At 42.6% G+C, this 19,345-nt stretch overlaps 1 protein-coding gene across 6 annotated transcripts in view; it reads left to right on the top strand.

Moving 5' to 3' along the window:
• The first annotated feature begins 767 nt into the window (after positions 1-767).
• The window catches only part of LOC120030412 (ELAV-like protein 2), a 49,243-nt gene continuing 30,665 nt past the window's right edge, over positions 768-19,345 (top strand). For 4 of the 6 annotated variants that reach the window (XM_038975809.1, XM_038975808.1, XM_038975805.1 and 1 more), the window contains exons 1-3: positions 768-839; positions 3,942-4,185; positions 18,810-18,913. In XM_038975809.1, the coding sequence (XP_038831737.1) occupies positions 768-839; positions 3,942-4,185; positions 18,810-18,913 (420 nt within the window). The remainder of the gene's footprint in view (positions 840-3,941; positions 4,186-18,809; positions 18,914-19,345) is intronic. The other 2 variants (XM_038975807.1, XM_038975806.1) reach the window with 1 other exon arrangement.

Here is a 19,345-nt window from a genome sequence, read left to right as displayed (position 1 = left end):
TTATAGTATGGTAATATGTTTCCATTTGGTGACTGCATTTATTGTCAACAGGAGACCTGTCCTGCTTTGTTGGGGTAGAACTGGCCAGTTGCTCAGACTTTGAATGTGGCATTGTTTACCAGTAGCAGGTGAAATGGAGCCTATCCACTTGATATTATAAGTTATATTTTATACTGTAGCAAGCTTGGATATACTCATCTTCTTGTGGTTGTAACCTTAGCATTAAGGTTAAAATTGCTTTAAAATTGCTTTAAAATGTTATTTAATGACAACAGATTGGGGGATTTTTGTGCTTTGTGAGCTACATGAACACGGTTAGTGAATGTGTGTGTCAGCGTAATACAAGCAGTGCCATTTCTGGCAAGCTGCAGATGTAAGCTGTACTGTGCAGAGCTATTGATTTGCACTGTCCGATTTCAGTACATCTTGCGGTGAAGCATCCCACAAATTCAACTAATTGTCATTACTCATACATGTTCCTCGATTTGTGGCGGGATTTCTTTCTTGACTCCAACTCCTACAGATATTTCCCCAGTTTAATTTTTGCTCCTTGCTAAAGATGACTTATTATGAGAAATTGACTTTTGTCACTGCCTCTCCGGGTGAAGCCAATCTACAATGGACGGCCAGTGCCAAGAAAGAATCTCCCACTCCCCATCTCCTAACTATGACATGTTATCGTCACTGACTTGCTTTTTTTATTTACTGTGAATCTAACATACAGTACTTTCTGTGTCCACATTTGCAGACGACAACTTCTAACAAACATGGCAGTCAGACTGTGCGACGTGGCTTCTCTGCTCAGAAGTGGTTCGTGGGCGGCAGAGCCTTGGACTGGGGTTGGTGGCACTTCTTCTTGAATTAATTTGGCCAATAATGCTCATTGTCTCAGGCCATACCAATGGCTAGCTCTTACCAGCTTTGGATGCATTTAAATATTTTTTTTGCCAGAGCAGTCTTTGTTCAAAATATTAGGCTAATTTACGGTGATTTAAAAATAAATATATTTTGGGTATGAAATACTCTATGTAGTCTGTCTGCATTGGTATGGTCTAAAACTGTATCGCCACTTTGATAATAACTGTCTGAATGCATGCACTTTTGAATGTAGTATAGCATTTCAAATATGGACTTTGACCTCTTAGCACATTTTTACTTGTATTTAGCCTAAATTAATGACTATTCAGTTAGTGCTTGAATGAAACGTATGAATTGTGCTGCCTCTGACTGGACATATTTGAATAAGGATGTCTCGTCATACTTGTTGGGAGATGCATCAAATTGTAACTTTGTACGATACATTTTGGATGTTGACCTTAATTAAATAGCCTCTCCCGTTCTGCCTTTGTTTTGTAGTGCCAGAATTCCCACAGTTGTAGCCTAGCCTAGTTTCATTTTAAATCTTTGTCTTCACAACACATTTTCCTGACTTGAATGATGCCACTGTGGAGTAGGCATACTGGATTTCACCCAGTTTGCCTTTGACAGATATTTATATAAATGCAACACAGCAATGCATCTTCTCACGTTAGTTGATCAGTGTTTGTTTTCTGCCAGCTTGACATCAGCAATTAAATTGAATAGTTTATTTTCTCATTATCCTCATAAGAGGAAAGGACAGATGTCTGCAGGAGCGGTAACTATTTTGGCGTCCCTTTCTTTTGCATGACAGTGCAGACATCAAAAAATGGTACACCTATTCAAAGGTAGTCTGCTCACCTCCGTCTCATATTTGAGATGCCATTGAAGGATAGGCTAGTTTAATTTAAAAAAACAAACATTTGATTACAGTAACACACACAGTTTGTCATGCTTTGTCTTTTTTTCAAACTCCCATCCCTGTGAGAATGAAGGGAACATTCATTTTGTTTAGAGCAGCCTGGAAGTGTATTTCACCTCAGCTATAGTCTCAGGAGAAGTGTAATTTGATAATGTATGTTGCAATTCAGGGCTGTGTTTTCAAAGTAATTGTTCACTGTAGAATTAGGCCTAATGGTAATAATCTGCAGTGCCTTGCAAAAGGATTCTTGGTGTTTTTCCTATTTTGTTGCATTACAGCCTGTAATTTAAATTGATTTTTATTTGGATTTCATGTAATGGACACACACAAAATAGTCCAAATTGGTGAAGTGAAATTTAAAAAATAATTTGTTTCAAAACATTTAAAAAAATAAAAAACGGAAAGGTGGTACGTGTATATGTTTTCACCCCCTTTGCTATGAAGACACTAAATAAGATCTGGTGCAACCAATTACCTTCAGAAGTCACATAATTAAATAAATAAAGTCCACCTGTGTGCAATCTAAGTGTCACATGATCTGTCACATGATCTCAGGATATATACTCCTGTTCTGAAAGGCCCCAGAGTCTGCAACACCACTAAGCAAGGGGCACCACCAAGCAAGCGGCACCATGAAGACCAAGGAGCTGTCCAAATAGGTCATGGACAAAGTTGTGGAGAAGTACACAATCAGGGTTGGGTTATAAAAAAATATCCGAAACTTTGAACATCCCACGGAGCACCATTTAAATCCATTATTAAAAAATGGAAAGAATATGGCACCACAACAAACCTGCCAAGAGAGGGCCACCCACCAAAACTCACGGACCAGGCAAGGAGGGCATTAATCAGAGAAGCAACAAAGAGACCAAAGACAACCCTGAAGGAGCTGCAAATCTCCACAGTGGAGTTTGGAGTGTCTGTCCATAGGACCACTTTAAGCCGTACACTCCACAGAGCTGGGCTTCACGGAAGAGTGGCCAGAAAAAGGCCATTGCGGAAAAAATATATATAAGTGAACACGTTTGGTGTTCGCCAAAAGGCTTATGGGAGACTCCCCAAACATATGGAAGAAGGTACTCTGGTCAGATGAGACTAAAATTTAGCTTTTTGGCTATCAAGGAAAACGCTACATCTGGCGCAAACCCAACACCTCTCATCACTCCGAGAACACTATCCCCACAGTGAAGCATGGTGGTGGCTGCATCATGCTGTGGAGATGTTTTTCATCGGCAGGGACTGGGAAACTGGTCAGAATTGAAAGAATGATGAATGGTGCTAAATACAAGGAAATTCTTGAGGGAAACCTGTTTCAGTCTTCCAGAGATTTGAGAATGGGATGGAGACTCACCTTCCAGCAGGACAATGACCCTAAGCATACTGCTAAATCAACGCTTGAGTGGTTTAAGGGGAAACATTTTAAATGTCTTGGAATGGCCTAGTCAAAGACCAGACCTCATATCCAATTGAGAATCTGTGGTATGACTTAAAGATTGCTGTACACCAGCGGAACCCATCCAACTTGAAGGACCTGGTGTAGTATTGCCTTGAAGAATGGGCAAAAATCCCAGTGGCTAGATGTGCCAAGCTTATGGAGACATACCCCAAGAGACTTGCAGCTGTAATTGCTGCAAAATGTGGTTCTACAAAGTATGTTGACTTTGGGGGGGTGAATAGTTATGCATGCTCAAGTTTTCTGTTTTTGTCTTATTTCTTGTTTTTCACCCCCAAAAATATTTTGCATCTTCAAAGTGGTAGGGATGTTGTATAAATCCCCCCAAAATCTATTTTAATTCCAGGTTGTAAGGCAACAAAATAGGAAAAATGCCAAGGGGGGTGTATACTTTCGCAAGGCACTGTATAAATCTCAATGATAACTAGCATATTGTTCAACAGCCTTATAATTGTTTTTATTATGCTAATAGGCTACACATAATTTGTGTTCATTTAATTCAGTTGAGAATTTTTTTAGTTCAGGTCAGTCCGACCTTACTCTTCCCAAAAGCGAGAGACTGTAATCTTGATAATATGGTGTCATATAATGGCTTCAGTTAATCATATCCTTCATGTGAAAAGCATCCTTTTTAACTACCCAATTTTGGTTTGCTTCGTGTTTGATGTATTAGCATGTGATCCTAACTTTACTTTTCTGTCTTTTTAGCAGGTAATTGCTGCCATGGAAACCCAGCTGTCCAATCGGCTCACTTGCAACAACACGAGCAATGGTCCCTCAACAATCTCACACAACTGCTCCTCTCCGGTAGAGTCAGGGAGCATAGAGGACAGTAAAACTAACTTGATAGTCAACTACTTGCCTCAGAACATGACCCAAGAAGAGCTCAAGAGTTTGTTTGGGAGCATTGGGGAAATCGAGTCCTGTAAATTAGTTAGAGACAAAATAACAGGTAAGGTATGTAGTTGCCATTGAATTGTTGACAGTGTTTTTGGGGTGTTTTTTTGCATATCAGTTGAGACCACAGACGTGGTGGTTTATGGGTGGATCTCATAGGCATTTGTCTCTATGGCATTCATATATTTTTGTTTCATAGCTTGATGCCTTTGATCTCCAGTGTCATGAATTATGGAATATTGTGTGCTTTACATTATTTTTTACCCCCAATCAAAGCATGGGTCTTGCTTTTTAAGATTATTTTTAGTGAGGTGAAATAGGCTCTCACTGAGAATTCATCAAGAAGCTGATTACACAGGTGCACCTTGTGTTGGGGGAAATAAAAGGCCACTCTAAAATGTGCAGTTTTGTCACACAACACAATGCCACAGGTGTCTCAAGATTTGAGGAAGCGTGACATTGGCATGCTGACTGCAGGAAGGAATTGTCAGAGAATTTGAGTTGTTGTCAGAGAATTTAATGTTAATTCCTCTAACATAAGCCGCATGCACCCAACGTCGTTTTAGAAAATGTGGCCGCACATCCAAACCACGTGTTAATACGCCAGCCCAGTTTGGAAAAAAACAAATCCCCGACTCGCCCGCTGGAATAACGGACATTCTGGAGTAATATTAACATAACCGAAGTTTTCTAGTAATACTAATCCCGTGCTAATAGGATTTTGGTCACGTGCATGCGATGCATACATGTGTCACGTAAAGAGAGCAAGGGTTGAGGGCGCAGGGAATGTTTTTCCTAAACAAATGACCGATTTCAGTAACAGTCATTTCTGTAATTTTTCAGTCAGAAATGGCTAATTATGTTCAGCTTCAGCAACACAGACAGCGTGATAAACACTGTTCTAGTCAGTCACTTGCATCAGACAAGCTCAGTGAATATAGTTGATTTGATTAAAACACATAGGATGTGTCAATATATGGAAAGATACGTTTTAAAATGTCGACCAATCGGTTGGTTGACAAACTTGGTCAACGTGTTTTTTTTGTGTCTGGGACAGCCCTATAGAACGCTATATAAATTTCTCCATAATGCAACTGCTGTGTCAGATTTCCCAAAAACTTTACGGAAAAAGCACACCATACAATAATCTGAGTACGGCGCTCAGACACAAAAAACAAGCCATACAGGTACCCGCTATGTTGTGGAGCCAACAGAAGTCAGAAATAGCATTATAAATATTCACTTACCTTTGATGATCTTCATCAAAATGCACTCCCAGGAATCCCAGTTCCACAATAAATGTTTGTTTTGTTCGATAAAGTCCATAATTTATGTCCAAATACCTCCTTTTTGTACGAGCGTTTAGTACACAAATCCAAACTCAGGAGGCGTGGGCAAGTCCAGGCGAAAGTAATACAAAAAGTAATAAGACTGTTGACATCTAGTGGAAGCCTTAGGAAGTGCATTATGACCCCATAGACACTGTATATTCGATAGGCACTGACTTGAAAACCTACAAACCTCAGATTTCCCACTTCCTGGTTGGATTTTTTTCTCAGGTTTTTGCCTGCCATATAAGTTCTGTTATACTCACAGACATCATTCAAACAGTTTTAGAAACTTCAGAGTAGAGGTCGACCGATTATGATTTTTCAATGCCGATACCGATACCGATTATTGGAGGACAAAAAAAGCCGATACCGATTAATCGGCCGATTTATTAAAAAAAAATTTTTTTTAAATATATATATATTATACACACACACACATTTTTGTAATAATGACAATTGCAACAATACTGAATGAACAATGAACACTTATTTTAACTTAATATAATACATAAATACACACACGCACACAGCTCTGAAGTGACAATGATACTGAAGAGTCTGCTTCGGAGACAAATACTCTCAACTGTTTGAATAAAAATAGAGTTTAAGTTACCTGTGATGAATGTTGAAAACAAACTTTAATTTCTATATGCAGGAAATCCTATTTTAATAATGGGCATGGTAAGAATTGACTACCAAAGTGCGAGTCATAATTCCCATGACACCTAGCAAAATCTGAAAAGCGGTTCCTTCATTTATTCCATAGGATATTTTTAGATTCACTTAAAATAAGGTCTGTGTTTCGTGTAGGCTTACATCACCGTGCCAATTTTATAACTGTGTAGATATCCATAGGATAAGGTAACTCTGATCAATATTGGCTAAATATAAGCGAAGATAAAAAAAATTGTAGAGTGGATTTATGAAAATATGTTGACAAACGTTACCTTATCCTAGTGAGATTTACACGGGTATCAAAACGCTGAGGCGGTTTAAGCCTGCACGAAACACAGACCTTATTTGAAGTAGATCAAGACATTCTCTATGGAAGACATGAACGTAAAATAACGAAGTAACCCCTTTCAAATTCAGCCGCAAGTTATTACAGGAATTATAACGCGTCGACTATTTCTCTCTAAACCATATACCTTTGACTAATCTGGAAACTATCCCCTCGAAAACAAAACGTTTATTCCGTTCCGTATTTTATCTAACGGGTGGCATCCATGAGTCTAAATATTCCTGTTACATTGCACAACCTTCAATGTTGTCATAATTACGTAAAGTTCTGGCAAATTAGTTCGCAAAGAGCCCAAACTGTTGCATATACCCTGACTCTGCGTGCAATGAACGCAAGAGAAATGACACAATTTCACCTGGTTAATATTGCCTGCTAACCTGGATTTCTTTTAGCTAAATATGCAGGTTTAAAAATATATACTTGTGTATTGATTTTAAGAAAGGCATTGATGTTTATGGTTAAGTACACATTGGAGCAATGACAGTCATTGATTGATTGTTTTTTATAAGATAAGTTTAATGCTAGCTAGCAACTTACCTTAGCTTACTGCATTCGCTAACAGGCAGACTCCTCGTGGAGTGCAATGTAATCAATGCAAGATTGGATCCCCCGAGCTGACAAGGTTAAAAATCTGTCGTTCTGCCCCTAAACGAGGCAGAACGTTCCTAGGCCGTCATTGAAAATAAGAATGTGTTCTTAACTGACTTGCCTAGTTAAATAAAGATTAAATAAAGGTGTAAAAAATAATAATAATAATAATAATTTTTTAAAAATCGGCAAATCGGCACCCAAAAATACCGATTTCCGATTGTTATGAAAACTTGAAATCGGCCCCGATTAATCGGCCATTCCGATTAATCGGTCGACCTCTACTTCAGAAGGTTTTCTATCCAAATCTACTAATTATATGCATATCTTAGCTTCTGGGCCTGAGTAGCAGGCAGTTTACTCTGGGCACCTTATTCATCCAAGCTACTCAATACTGCCCCCAGCCATAAGAAGTTAACAAGACATTTGTGTTGTTGAAAAACGTGTTTTAATGATTCCAGCCTAAGTGTATGTAAACTTCCGTCTTCAAATGTACACTTGGAAATGACTAATAAAAGAACAAAAAATAAAACATGAACAAAAAATATAACATGATTAACATTCACTGTTAATTATTAGGTTTGCACCTCCGGAACTTATGGCCTCTGATCTATAATCACACTTCACTCTTCTTTACATTTCTCGTTGTACAACACAATAACATTTCAACTGGAGCTTTTTACTGCTATTTCCGATTGAGCTTTTGACTTTTTCTCCTTCTGGTTCCTAAGAGAGTGATAGCACAAGACTTGAAAAGCGAAGAGAAACGCAAAGCATAGCAGATATTAATGTGTTAAGCTCTGCACAATTACATATGTATGACAACCCAAAGCTTGATAATATGATGATTCCCACTCTCTCTTCACATGACTCAGGATACTTTTCTGCTGGGTTCCACAAAAATCAAGGCCCTAAAAAACCTCCTCATGCTTCCACCCAGTCTTCCCTCTCCGGCCACAGGTTCCAAAAGGTGTTCCCAAACCATGTCATTCTCACTTTGCTGCCCATCTCCCTCTTACATGGCCACCCAATATACACTTGCGGTGGTCTTAACCAACTTGACCTCATCTTGAGGTAACTCAGCACTGTATATATGTTTCAACATCCACCAAAGTAACCCCTGCTATTACTAAGACTGCCCATGATGCATACTTCACAATACACCTCGTTGGCGCTGTGGTCCAGTTCCACGCTGTTAATATAGCATCCTTCGCTACTATTACTGCTCCTTCAGTTACTGTCCCTACAGCGACCTCTGAGAATAACTATTGCATGGAATCTGTCTCCTGCTCTCATTTTAACTTCGTGCTTCACTGATAGATCTAGGACTGAATCGTTCAAATACTACCTACCTATCTCCCAACTCATACCCGTTCCCCTAGCCACCAGCATCCCAATGACCTTCTGTGGATAATACTTTCCTGTGCTCAGGTTAGGTACCCCTTGGTCATCACAAGGCCGATCTATACTCCACCCCTTTGTGAACACCCTCGTTGTGTAAACCTTGTGTCCCAACTGTTAATAGACAGCCACCTTCTGACGCTTTCCATTTACCGTCACTCGGTCCCAATCTTCTGGGACATGTGTCAAGTGTTTGCTGGCTGGTGTTGGAAGAGTATCCAACCTAACAAAACTCTGAGTCACATGTTTCTTAATCACACTCTGCAGGAGATGTGATGCTATTATTACAGCGAACTTCCCTTCCGGTGATGTGGCCTCCTGTATACAGGGATCTGTGCCTATTTTTTTCAAGCGTTGTGCCTTCTCTGACAAAACCCATCACTGAAAGTTGACAATAGTGTCTGAAATGACAACACTATCTCTGCTACTCACACCATGATCTGCGTATGTGTAACGTTCAATTTAACTTCATAGTCGTCTCTATATTGTGGACAGTTAGCTCGTATTAGAGGGAGGACAGCTATCTCCTGTAACAATATACATAGAGGAGTGGTATTATTCCCCAGAGACTATCACCTGTTTCTTAATTTATGAGCCCCACAGATCTCCGCCCCAGTCACGTTCCGCTCTCCTAATTCCCTATAATGTTCATGCCGTGGTTTTTGGAACTCCACAGAGTACACTGATGTCGGTCCTGCTAAACTCGGCAATTGTCTCAAATGCAGGCCCCGTATGTACCTCGCCTCCTGCTACAAATGTATTTGCACATAAATCATCTAACCCATAACACATTAGTCACTACTACTAATCCACTTCTATAGTTATAACATTCTCAAGTCAATTAGTCAATTTCCAACAATCCCTCCTCTGGAACAATGATCTTATGATCCACGGCACCTAGAAATATCTTGACTTAAACAGGGAAGAGAGAAAATATATGTTTTAATCATTTCACACCCCCTTTATGCAAATGAGATTGGGGAAAGAAGTGTCCATCTGTTCTATGCCTGTCACGTTCCTGACCTGTTTTCCTTTGTCATGTATTTGTTTTAGTTGGTCAGGGCGTGAGTTGGGTGGGTTGGTCTAGGTTGGATTTTCTATGTTGGGATTTTGTGTTCGGCCTGGTATGATTCTCAATCAGAGACAGCTTTCAATCGTTGTCCCTGATTGAGAATCATACTAAGGCAGCCAGGGTTTCACTTGTGTTTTGTGGGTGTTTGTTCCTGTGTCAGTGTTTGGGCCACACAGGACTGTTTCAGGTTAGTCACGTTTGTTGGTTTTTGTACTTTGTAGTGTTTGTTGTTTTTCCATTAAATAATGAATACTTACCAATCCGCATCTTGGTCCGATCCATGCTCCTCCTCGTCTGAGGAGGAGAACAACTACGATAGCCGTTACAGAAACACCCACCAAAACAGGACCAAGCGGATTGGAGAAGGAAGGCAAGAACAACAGCAATGGAAAGAAGAGGAATGGACTTGGGAGGAAATCCTAGACGGGAAAGGACCCTGGGCAGAGCCAGAGGAGTGTCGCCGCCCCAAAGTGGAGCTGGAGGCAGCGAAAGCGGAGAGGAGGTTTTATGAGGCGAAAGCACGTAAGAGAGGCTGGAAGCCCGAGAGGCTCACCCAAAAATTTCTTGGGGGGGGGGCTAAAGGGGAGTGTGGCGAAGCCGGGTTGGATACCTGAGCCAACTCCCCGGGCTTACCGTGGAGTGAGAGGGCGTCGTACTGGTCAGACACCGTGTTATGCGGTGGAGCGCACGGTGTCCCCAGTACGCGTGCTTAGCCCAGTGCGGGCTATTCCACCTTTCCGCACTGGGAGGGCTTGGTTGGGCATCGAGCCGGGTGCCATGAAGCCGGCCCAACATATCTGGCCTCCAGTACGTCTCCTCGGGCCGGAGTACATGGCACCAGCCTTACAGGTGGTGTCCCCGGTTCGCCTGCATAGCCCAGTGCGGGTTCCACCTCGCCGCACTGGCAGGGCTACGGGGACCATTCAACCTGGTAAGGTTGGGGAGGCTCGGTGCTCAAGAGCGCGTGTCCTCCTTCACGGTCCGTTATATCCGGCGCCACCTTCCCACCCCAGCCCAGTACCATCAGTGCCGACACCACGCACCAGGCTTCCAGTGCATTTCCAGAGCCCTGTTCCTCCTCCACACACTCTCCCTGTGGTGCGTGTCTCCAGCCCAGTGCCTCCAGTTCCGGCACCACGCACCAGGCCTACTGTGCGCCTCAGCAGGTCAGAGTCGGCCGTCTGCCCAACGCCGCCTGCGCTGCTTGCCTGCTCAGTGCTGCCTGAACTGTCTGCCTGCCCAGCGTGGTCTGAACTGTCTGCCTGCCCAGCGCTGCCCGTCTGTCCCGAGCCGTCAGAGCTGCCCGTCTGTCCCGAGCCTTCAGAGCCGTCCAGCCAGGACCAGCCAGAGCCGTCCAGCCAGGACCAGCCAGAGCCGTCCAGCCAGGACCAGCCAGAGCCGTCCAGCCAGGACCAGCCAGAGCCGTCCAGCCAGGACCAGCCAGAGCCTTCCGCCAGCCAGGATCCGCCAGAGCCTTCCGCCAGCCAGGATCCGCCAGAGCCTTCCGCCAGCCAGGATCCGCCAGAGCCTTCCGCCAGCCAGGATCCGCCAGAGCCTTCCGCCAGCCAGGATCCGCCAGAGCCTTCCGCCAGCCAGGATCCGCCAGAGCCTTCCGCCAGCCAGGATCCGCCAGAGCCTTCCGCCAGCCAGGATCCGCCAGAGCCTTCCGCCAGCCAGGATCCGCCAGAGCCTTCCGCCAGCCAGGATCCGCCAGAGCCAGCCAGCCAGGATCCGCCCCTCAGTCTGTTACTGCCCTTTGGAATAGTGGGATTGACATGGAGGGTGAATATTGGGAGGAGGCCACGGAAGCGGGGGTTGACTATGGTGGGGTGGGGACCACGACCAGCGCCAGAGCCGCCACCGTGGACAGACGCCCACCCAGACCCTCCCCTAGACTTTGTGCTGGTGCGCCCGGAGTTCGCACCTTAAGGGGGAGGTTCTGTCACGTTCCTGACCTGTTTTCCTTTGTCATGTATTTGTTTTAGTTGGTCAGGGCGTGAGTTGGGTGGGTTGGTCTAGGTTGGATTTTCTATGTTGGGATTTTGTGTTCGGCCTGGTATGATTCTCAATCAGAGACAGCTGTCAATCGTTGTCCCTGATTGAGAATCATACTAAGGCAGCCAGGGTTTCACTTGTGTTTTGTGGGTGTTTGTTCCTGTGTCAGTGTTTGGGCCACACAGGACTGTTTCAGGTTAGTCACGTTTGTTGGTTTTTGTACTTTGTAGTGTTTGTTGTTTTTCCATTAAATAATGAATACTTACCAATCCGCATCTTGGTCCGATCCATGCTCCTCCTCGTCTGAGGAGGAGAACAACTACGATAGCCGTTACAATGCCAATGGGATGCTAGTCTCCATGCCAGTCTCCATCCTCATCTTCGGGTGTTAACGCAAGAAGCAGACTGAGTCTTTATGTCATTAATTGTCCTGTATCATCCACCACAGTCCATATCTATTGATGCACTTTAACATTAGGTTTCAGATGACATGGTAACCCAAAACCCATTCATGGTTGACCCAAGCTATCATCTAGCGCAGTGTTGCGCACAATTTATTTGTAAGGGGGGCACTTTGGGTTGAGACAATCATTCAGAGGGCCGCACAGATCTTTAATTTGCTGTACCTTTTCTTCCAATATCAACATGCAATTGATTTGATGGACAGCACATCACAAATATATACATACACACATCAAATAGGCTACATCACATGTATAAGTCTCATATTAAGGGTTGTTACCTCAGTATTTGGATGAGCGAAAATGTCCCTTGACTGAATTCATTCTAAATGTATAGTCTGTTGTTGCTATCCCTGTGATGCAATCCAGGTGTGCATCTGTTTCTCAGTTTCTGTTTTACAATGTTCATTGTTGACAATGTTGCTTCACATAAATAAGTGCTGACAAAAAAATGGTCACCTTTTGCACACACTGCTTCAGAAGTGGATACTCGGTGTCTGACAGAAGGCTCCAGAAATGGGTAACACTTGATCTTAGTTCACCTTGCAATGTGTCATTTGGCTGCAGCTCCACTATCTCACTCTCTATTCCAGCACGGTCAGGACAGAGGGCTGTGATGACTGGGGTCAGAGTTGACACTGGCACATGAAAGGGGTTCTCAATTAAGTTGAAAAACTTGTACTCCATGATATCCTTGAATCTTGACTCAAACTCCAACACACACACATATGCATCATAGCTAAAATGTTGCAGTATGTATGGGTTGGATGTGGTGACTGCTCTGAGTGTTGGGAAATTAACAAACTGTCTGTCAGGTATGAACAGTGTGGAGATTTTATTTTGAAATGCTGTGACCACACGCAGCATTTTGCCCAGAGTTTCAGCTTTCCCTTGGAGCTGGAGATTCACTGTGTTCAGGTGGCAGGTGATGTCAGTTAAAAAAAACAGCTTTAATATCCACTGTGGATCATCCAGCTCTGGCTCTTCTCTCCCCTTGCTTGCGACAATTTCACGGATTTGAGGGAAGAGAGAGAGAAATCTTTCCAAAACTCTGCCACGAGACAACCATCTCACCTCATTGTGAAATATCAAGTCGCAGTATTCTGTCTGGTATTCCTCCAGCAACTCGTAGAATTGCCGGTGATTCAGTGCCCTCACAATAATAATGTTCACCACGCACACAACTTGCTGCATTACATTGGGGGCTCCCGAGTGGCACAGTGGTCTAAGGCACTGCATCTCAGTGCTAGAGGCGTCACTACAGACTCTGGTTCAATTGCAGGCTGTATCTGGTCGTGATTGGGAGTCCCATAGGGCGGCGCACAATTGGCCCAGCGTTGGCCCGGGTTAGGGTTTGGCCGGGTTAAGCCGTCATTGTAAATAAGAATTTATTCTTAACTGAATAATAAAAAATTATTTAAATCAGTCTTTGAGTTTAGCCACAAATGCTTCTTGATGAATGATACAATGAAACGTAATACATTCTGGAATATCCTCTCTTTCTCATCAGGCCCATGAGTCCCTTCTCCTTCCCTCGCAGGTTTAGGGTGCCGTAAGTGCACACAGATGCCAGATTTGACCAGTCAATATTATTATCAGCAAAGAATGTAACGAGGGCTTTCCGAATATCCTCTCCTCGTGTTTGTCCCTGAAGGGGTAGCAAACATAAAAGTTTCTCTCTGAATGACTCGTTTTGAGAGAAGTGGACCCAAACACATAATTGGGCAATGTCACATACATCAGTGCTTTCGTCAAGCGCAATACTAAAACATGGCGCCAAGGATATGTCAGCAATCAGTTGCATACCGATGTCCTCGCCGATGTCTTCTATGCGTCATGTTATGGTCGAGTCTGACAGTTGCAGTCCCTTAATTTGCTTTAAAATAGCTTCCTTGTTTGTGAAATCAGCATTCAATATTTCGGCTGAGGCCAAAAAACATTCTTTGACAATCTCCGCATCTGCGAAGGCCGCCTTGTTTCTCGCGAGTATCCAAGCAATCTCATATGTCGCCTCTGTCGTTTTCTCTGTAACAGTGCTAGATCTGTCCATCATTTGTTGTTGTCCTTTGAGCTGTCCGTTGAGTTGGTCTATTTTGTTGTTTCAGAGGTTGCTTTGTGTTGGTTATTTTTTGTCAAGGTGGGCATAGTGTGACTGGAAATGTCACTCTCTAAACTTGCTCGTTTAAGTATGTTCTTTCCCTATACTTCAGAAACCATTTAAAAACCGTTCCAACATTTCCATCATTCTGCGTACCCAGTTTAAAACCAAATTACAAAGACCCCACACAATAAATCAAACACGGTATTAACACCATTAACCCATATTCATAACCTGTGTGTGTGTGTGTGTGTGTGTGTGTGTGTGTGTGTGTGTGTGTGTGTGTGTGTGTGTGTGTGTGTGTGTGTGGTAAACCGTAGTTGAAAAACACACATGGACAGGCTTTACTTATCTAGGAGCTGTTGTCATGTTTGCCTACTATGCCAGCCTGAGTTTACCTGTATGATCACATCATTTTATGCTCAGTTGGATTGAGAAGGTGTTGTCGTGTGTGCCGAATGAGATTGTCTGATATGTTTTCACTGGAAATAACACATTTGTTGTACCTCAACTTTGCAGCTGTAATAAAGTGTGACATACTCCAGTTAGATTTAGGCTTGTTGGCTATCTGAATAGGAGCCTGAAGGTGTCATTTTACTCTTGCAATGCACTAGTGCTGTGACACATAACATTTTTTAGAACTTGGCAAGTTGAATTATAATTTGCAGCGTGATTTATGTTGTAACTTTAACAGTTTCTTTGAGGAGGAACTTTAGTTTTAGTTGACAGCGTAAAACACACTTTTCGATCACAAGCTGCAGTAGCAGCTCTCTCATCTGTTGTGAATGTTACGGTGCATTTGCTCCCAGCACATGTGTGTTTGGGAGTGGAAAATGTCACTCTGTCTCTGTTGACCAAAGAGGAAACCTAGTGTTGGCGCTAGAGCTGGGGGCGATATGGACAAAAATCCATATCACGATAAATTGACTGAATTATCACAATAACGATAAATTGAACAATGTTTTTTTTATTTTTTATATTACCCTTAACTTCTTCTACTACTTTAAATGTTGTGGCTATCAATTGTCCTGTTAGCAATAGCCCATATTAGCAGACTTTAATTTCAAACTTCCTACTCCTTTAGTAAAGGCTACTTATCGATATAAGTAAAATGCCATCGATAATTGGTCTCTTCGGTTGGTGTCAATAATTTTCGGTTTATAATCTCAGCTCTAGTTGGAACCCTCTCATCACTTTACTTTCCATACTGCATGCACATCTGTCCTAATTTCTTTTCATTTCTGTTTGACTGGATGGTGATTCAAAGTGTCTCTTGTGGCAGTGTATTTAGGCTAATCAACCTACCCCTGTATGCTACTTGTGCTAGGTACCTCAAATGTTAGGTAATCACCAAACATCTGAGAGATGAATCTCTTTCTCCCTGATTTGGCTCATCCTGGACCCTTGATGTCCTCTCTCCTTTAGCTTGGAGCCATAGACTTTACTCTGTGCTGGGTGAAATCCCCTTTGCCCCCAGTGCTTGGAACGACTGTGGAGCCAATTACAGTATAGGCAGATGTTTGAGGGAGCCCAATCGGAACAAAGGGAGTGCGAGGTATACATAGGAAGGCTTAATTTCTGCCTCAGATTTGTAGTTTTCTCACATCCCAGTGAGGGAGGCTTTGCTTCACTTCACTGTTTTTCCTGGCTATAGCACTCCCTGAGATGGAAGGTGAATTTACGTTTATGAACTGTTCATCATACAAGCGGAGGAACCTGTGCAAGCAATGACTCACGGTGATAGCCCATATTGAGCCAGAATGGGAGTGAAGCTTCCCATTTATAGCATGTAAAAAGGCACCATCTGTTTGAAGAGAGGCCTCTAGAAAGCCAACACCTCAAACTCTTGTTGAATCTGCATCCCCCATTGCATTACATGTGTATGTTTGATGGCGTTAATATTAGTTTTCCTTTGTGGCCATGTTTGTAAACTTAAATTAAGGGGCAGTTTGTGCCCACTACCATGGGAATATGAAAATATTGATATGGGCAAAGATTTTTGGCATAATCTAATAGTTGTTTCGGTAACACTTTACTTGACAACCAGTGTCATAGCATGTTATGATATGGTTATAATACTGTCATGACCCATATATACAAACGTATGTGGACACCCTTTCGAAGTGTATAAGCTATTTCAGCCACACCCGTTGCTGACAGGTATATACAATTGAGCACACAGCCATGCAATCTCCATAGACAGACATTGAACGGCCTTACTGAAGAGCTCAGTTTCTTTCAACGTGGCATCGTCATAGGATTCCAACATGTCAGTTCGTAAAATTGCTGCCCTGGTCAACTGTAAGTGCTGTTATTGTGAAGTGGAAACGTATAGGAGCAACAACGGCTCAGCCGTGAAGTGGTAGGCCACACAAGCTCACAGAACAAGACCGCTGAAGTGCGTAGCGTGTAAAAATTGTCTGGCCTCTGTTGCAACGCTCACTACCAAGTTCCATACCACCTTTGGAAGCAACGTCAGCGCAAGAACTTCGTCGGGAGCTTCGTGGGTTTTAATGTCGGAACAGCCGCACACAAGCCTAAGATCACTAATGCGCAATGCCAAGCGTCGGCTGGAGTGGTGTAAAGCTCACCGCCATTTCGACTCTGGAGCAGTGTAAACACCTTCTCCAAACTAAAGTTTGGTGTAATAGTGGTCTGGGGCTGTTTTTCAAGGTTTGGGCTAGACCCCTTTAGTTCCAGTGAAGGGAAATCTTAACGATACATCATTTAATGACATTCTTGACGATTCTGGGCTTCCAACTTTGTGGCAACAAAGTTTCAGGAAGGCCCTTTCCTGTTTCACCATGACAGTCCCCCGGTGCACAAAGCGAGGTTCATACAGAAATGCTTTGTCGAGATCGGTGTGGAAGAACGACTGGCCTGCACAGAGCCCTGACCTCAACCCTATCGAACAACTTTGGGATGAATTGAAACGCAGACTGTGAGCCAGGCCTAATCACCCAACATCAGTGCCCGACCTCATTAATGCTCTTGTGGCTGAATGGATGAAATTCCCCACAGCAATGTTCCAACATTTGGTGGAAAGCCTTTCCAGAAGAGTGGAGGCTGTTATCGCAGCGAAGGGAGGACTGACTCCATATTAATGCCCATGATTTTGGAATGAATGTTTGACGAGTATCCTTTTGGCCATGAAGTGTATTTACAGCTTTTGTGACATATTGCGTTATTTTATGACTGTTTTTTCAAATGTTGTTCCTCTGCCAAGAAGTTTCCTTTCGTTGTAATGAATTCTTTAGTCATTTTTTAAAATGTATTATTAACTTGTCAAATACACTTGATGACACTGTCAAGAAGCATTATAATCATATAAGCCAAATAGGCCTATCACGTACATGCCCTTATGTCAGTGATCAGTCAAAAAGAGGGTGTCTTGTCCTGCATTCATCTTGTCCGACATTCATCCCAGTCATCAGCAACAGAGCATAAGGGAAGGTATATTTCTTTCTGACATCAATGTGTGCGCAATTACAATTATAATTTAATATGTTACATTTCAGAAAATGTTATATAACATAAACATACTGTTGACAGGTGGGCCATGGTGTGGTAGGTTTTGTGGGTTTTGACACGCTTATGTTGGTGTCATAACCAGCCATAACATAACGCAATATGTCACAACAGGTCTAAATATGCGTCACGACGGTGTTATGACAGTGTCATAACGTGTTAGACGCTGGCTGTCAAGTAAAGTGTTTACCGTTGTTTCAAATGCTGACCGTTGTATGTGGCTTCCTGTTTTAGAATATCCTGTGGTTGAAAACATTTTGATTGAAAGGGATTGGCGGTCTACAATAGATTACTATGCTGTCGCTGGATAGGAAGTAGTGTTTAGAGCATCAGGGCTGCACTGGATTGGCAGTAATTAGGAATTAATGTATTTTTTTTTGTGTGTGTGGTGTAGGGCCGCACCATTGAGGCTGCAAGTTCATCATATGCCCTTTTAAATTTGAACTACTGTATTGTATTCTAAATCAAATCAAATTGTATTGGTCACATACACGTGTTTAGCAGATGTTATTGCGGGTGTAGTGAAATGCTAGACTAGATACGGACACATCTTGTGTGTCCTGTTGGATTCTGGGTTAACTTTGGAACATTGCTACCCTAGAGACATGATACATCAGAAGTAAGATTATAGTATCTGAGGGGTGATAGAGACTGGTTTTTACATTAGAAGTTAATGGTTACCTGTAGGAGCCAGATGGCTTTGGAATGTGCTGGGTGGATGGGAGGAAGTCACAGGATTGCTATAGGGGATACGGGTGGAGATCTTTGGATTAGGCAAATGAGGGGTTGAGGTCAGGTCAGATCCCCTTAGGGTAATAAACCATTATTTCTCCCTTATCAGTTTGTCTTCCTGTCGAACCATAAAATATGTAAGGATTGGAGAGGAGGAGGAGTGCCTAAATTGGAGTATATACAGTGGGGCAAAAAAGTATTTAGTCAGCCACCAATTGTGCAAGTTCTCCCACTTAAAAAGATGAGAGAGGCCTGTAATTTTCATCATAGGTACACTTCAACTATGACAGACACAATTAGGGAAAAAAATCCAGAATATCACATTGTATGATTTTTAATGAATTTATTTTCAAATTATGGTGGAAAATAAGTATTTTTCACCATCATAAGACAAACCTGATCTGATCACAGCCAAGCTTATACATTGTAATTGGTTTGTTTTCCGATTGCAGGGCAGAGCCTAGGTTATGGATTTGTGAATTACATGGACCCAAAAGATGCAGAAAAAGCCATCAACACCTTAAATGGCCTGAGACTTCAGACCAAAACCATTAAGGTAAGCACCTGATCTCTATCGGGTATTGCATGTGATTGTTCATTCAATTGTCCATCATGATGGTAGTTTTAGTACACCGAAAAAATATATAAACGCAACATGGAAAGTGTTGGTTTCATGAGTTGAGGAGTATTTGTCATTCCTTTTGTGTGGAAAAACTAATTCTGATTGGGTGGGCCTGGCTGCCCAGTGAGTGGGCCTATGCCCTCCCAGGCCCACCTATGGCTGCACCCCTGCCCAGTCATGTGAAAGCCATAGATTAGGGCCTAATGAATTAATTTCAATTGACTTACTTCCTTATATGAACTGTAACTCAGTAAAATCTTTGAAATTGTTGCATGTTGAGTTTTTATATTTTTGTTTACACATAGTATCTCATGGCAAAAATAACCATTTCATGGTAGTTGTGTGCTGTCCACATGTTTTAACATC

The sequence above is a fragment of the Salvelinus namaycush genome, chromosome 36, assembly GCF_016432855.1.
Source record: "Salvelinus namaycush isolate Seneca chromosome 36, SaNama_1.0, whole genome shotgun sequence".
Lineage (NCBI taxonomy): Eukaryota > Metazoa > Chordata > Actinopteri > Salmoniformes > Salmonidae > Salvelinus > Salvelinus namaycush.
Note: the sequence above shows the minus strand (reverse complement) of the source record. Positions and strands in the feature narration are given on the sequence as shown.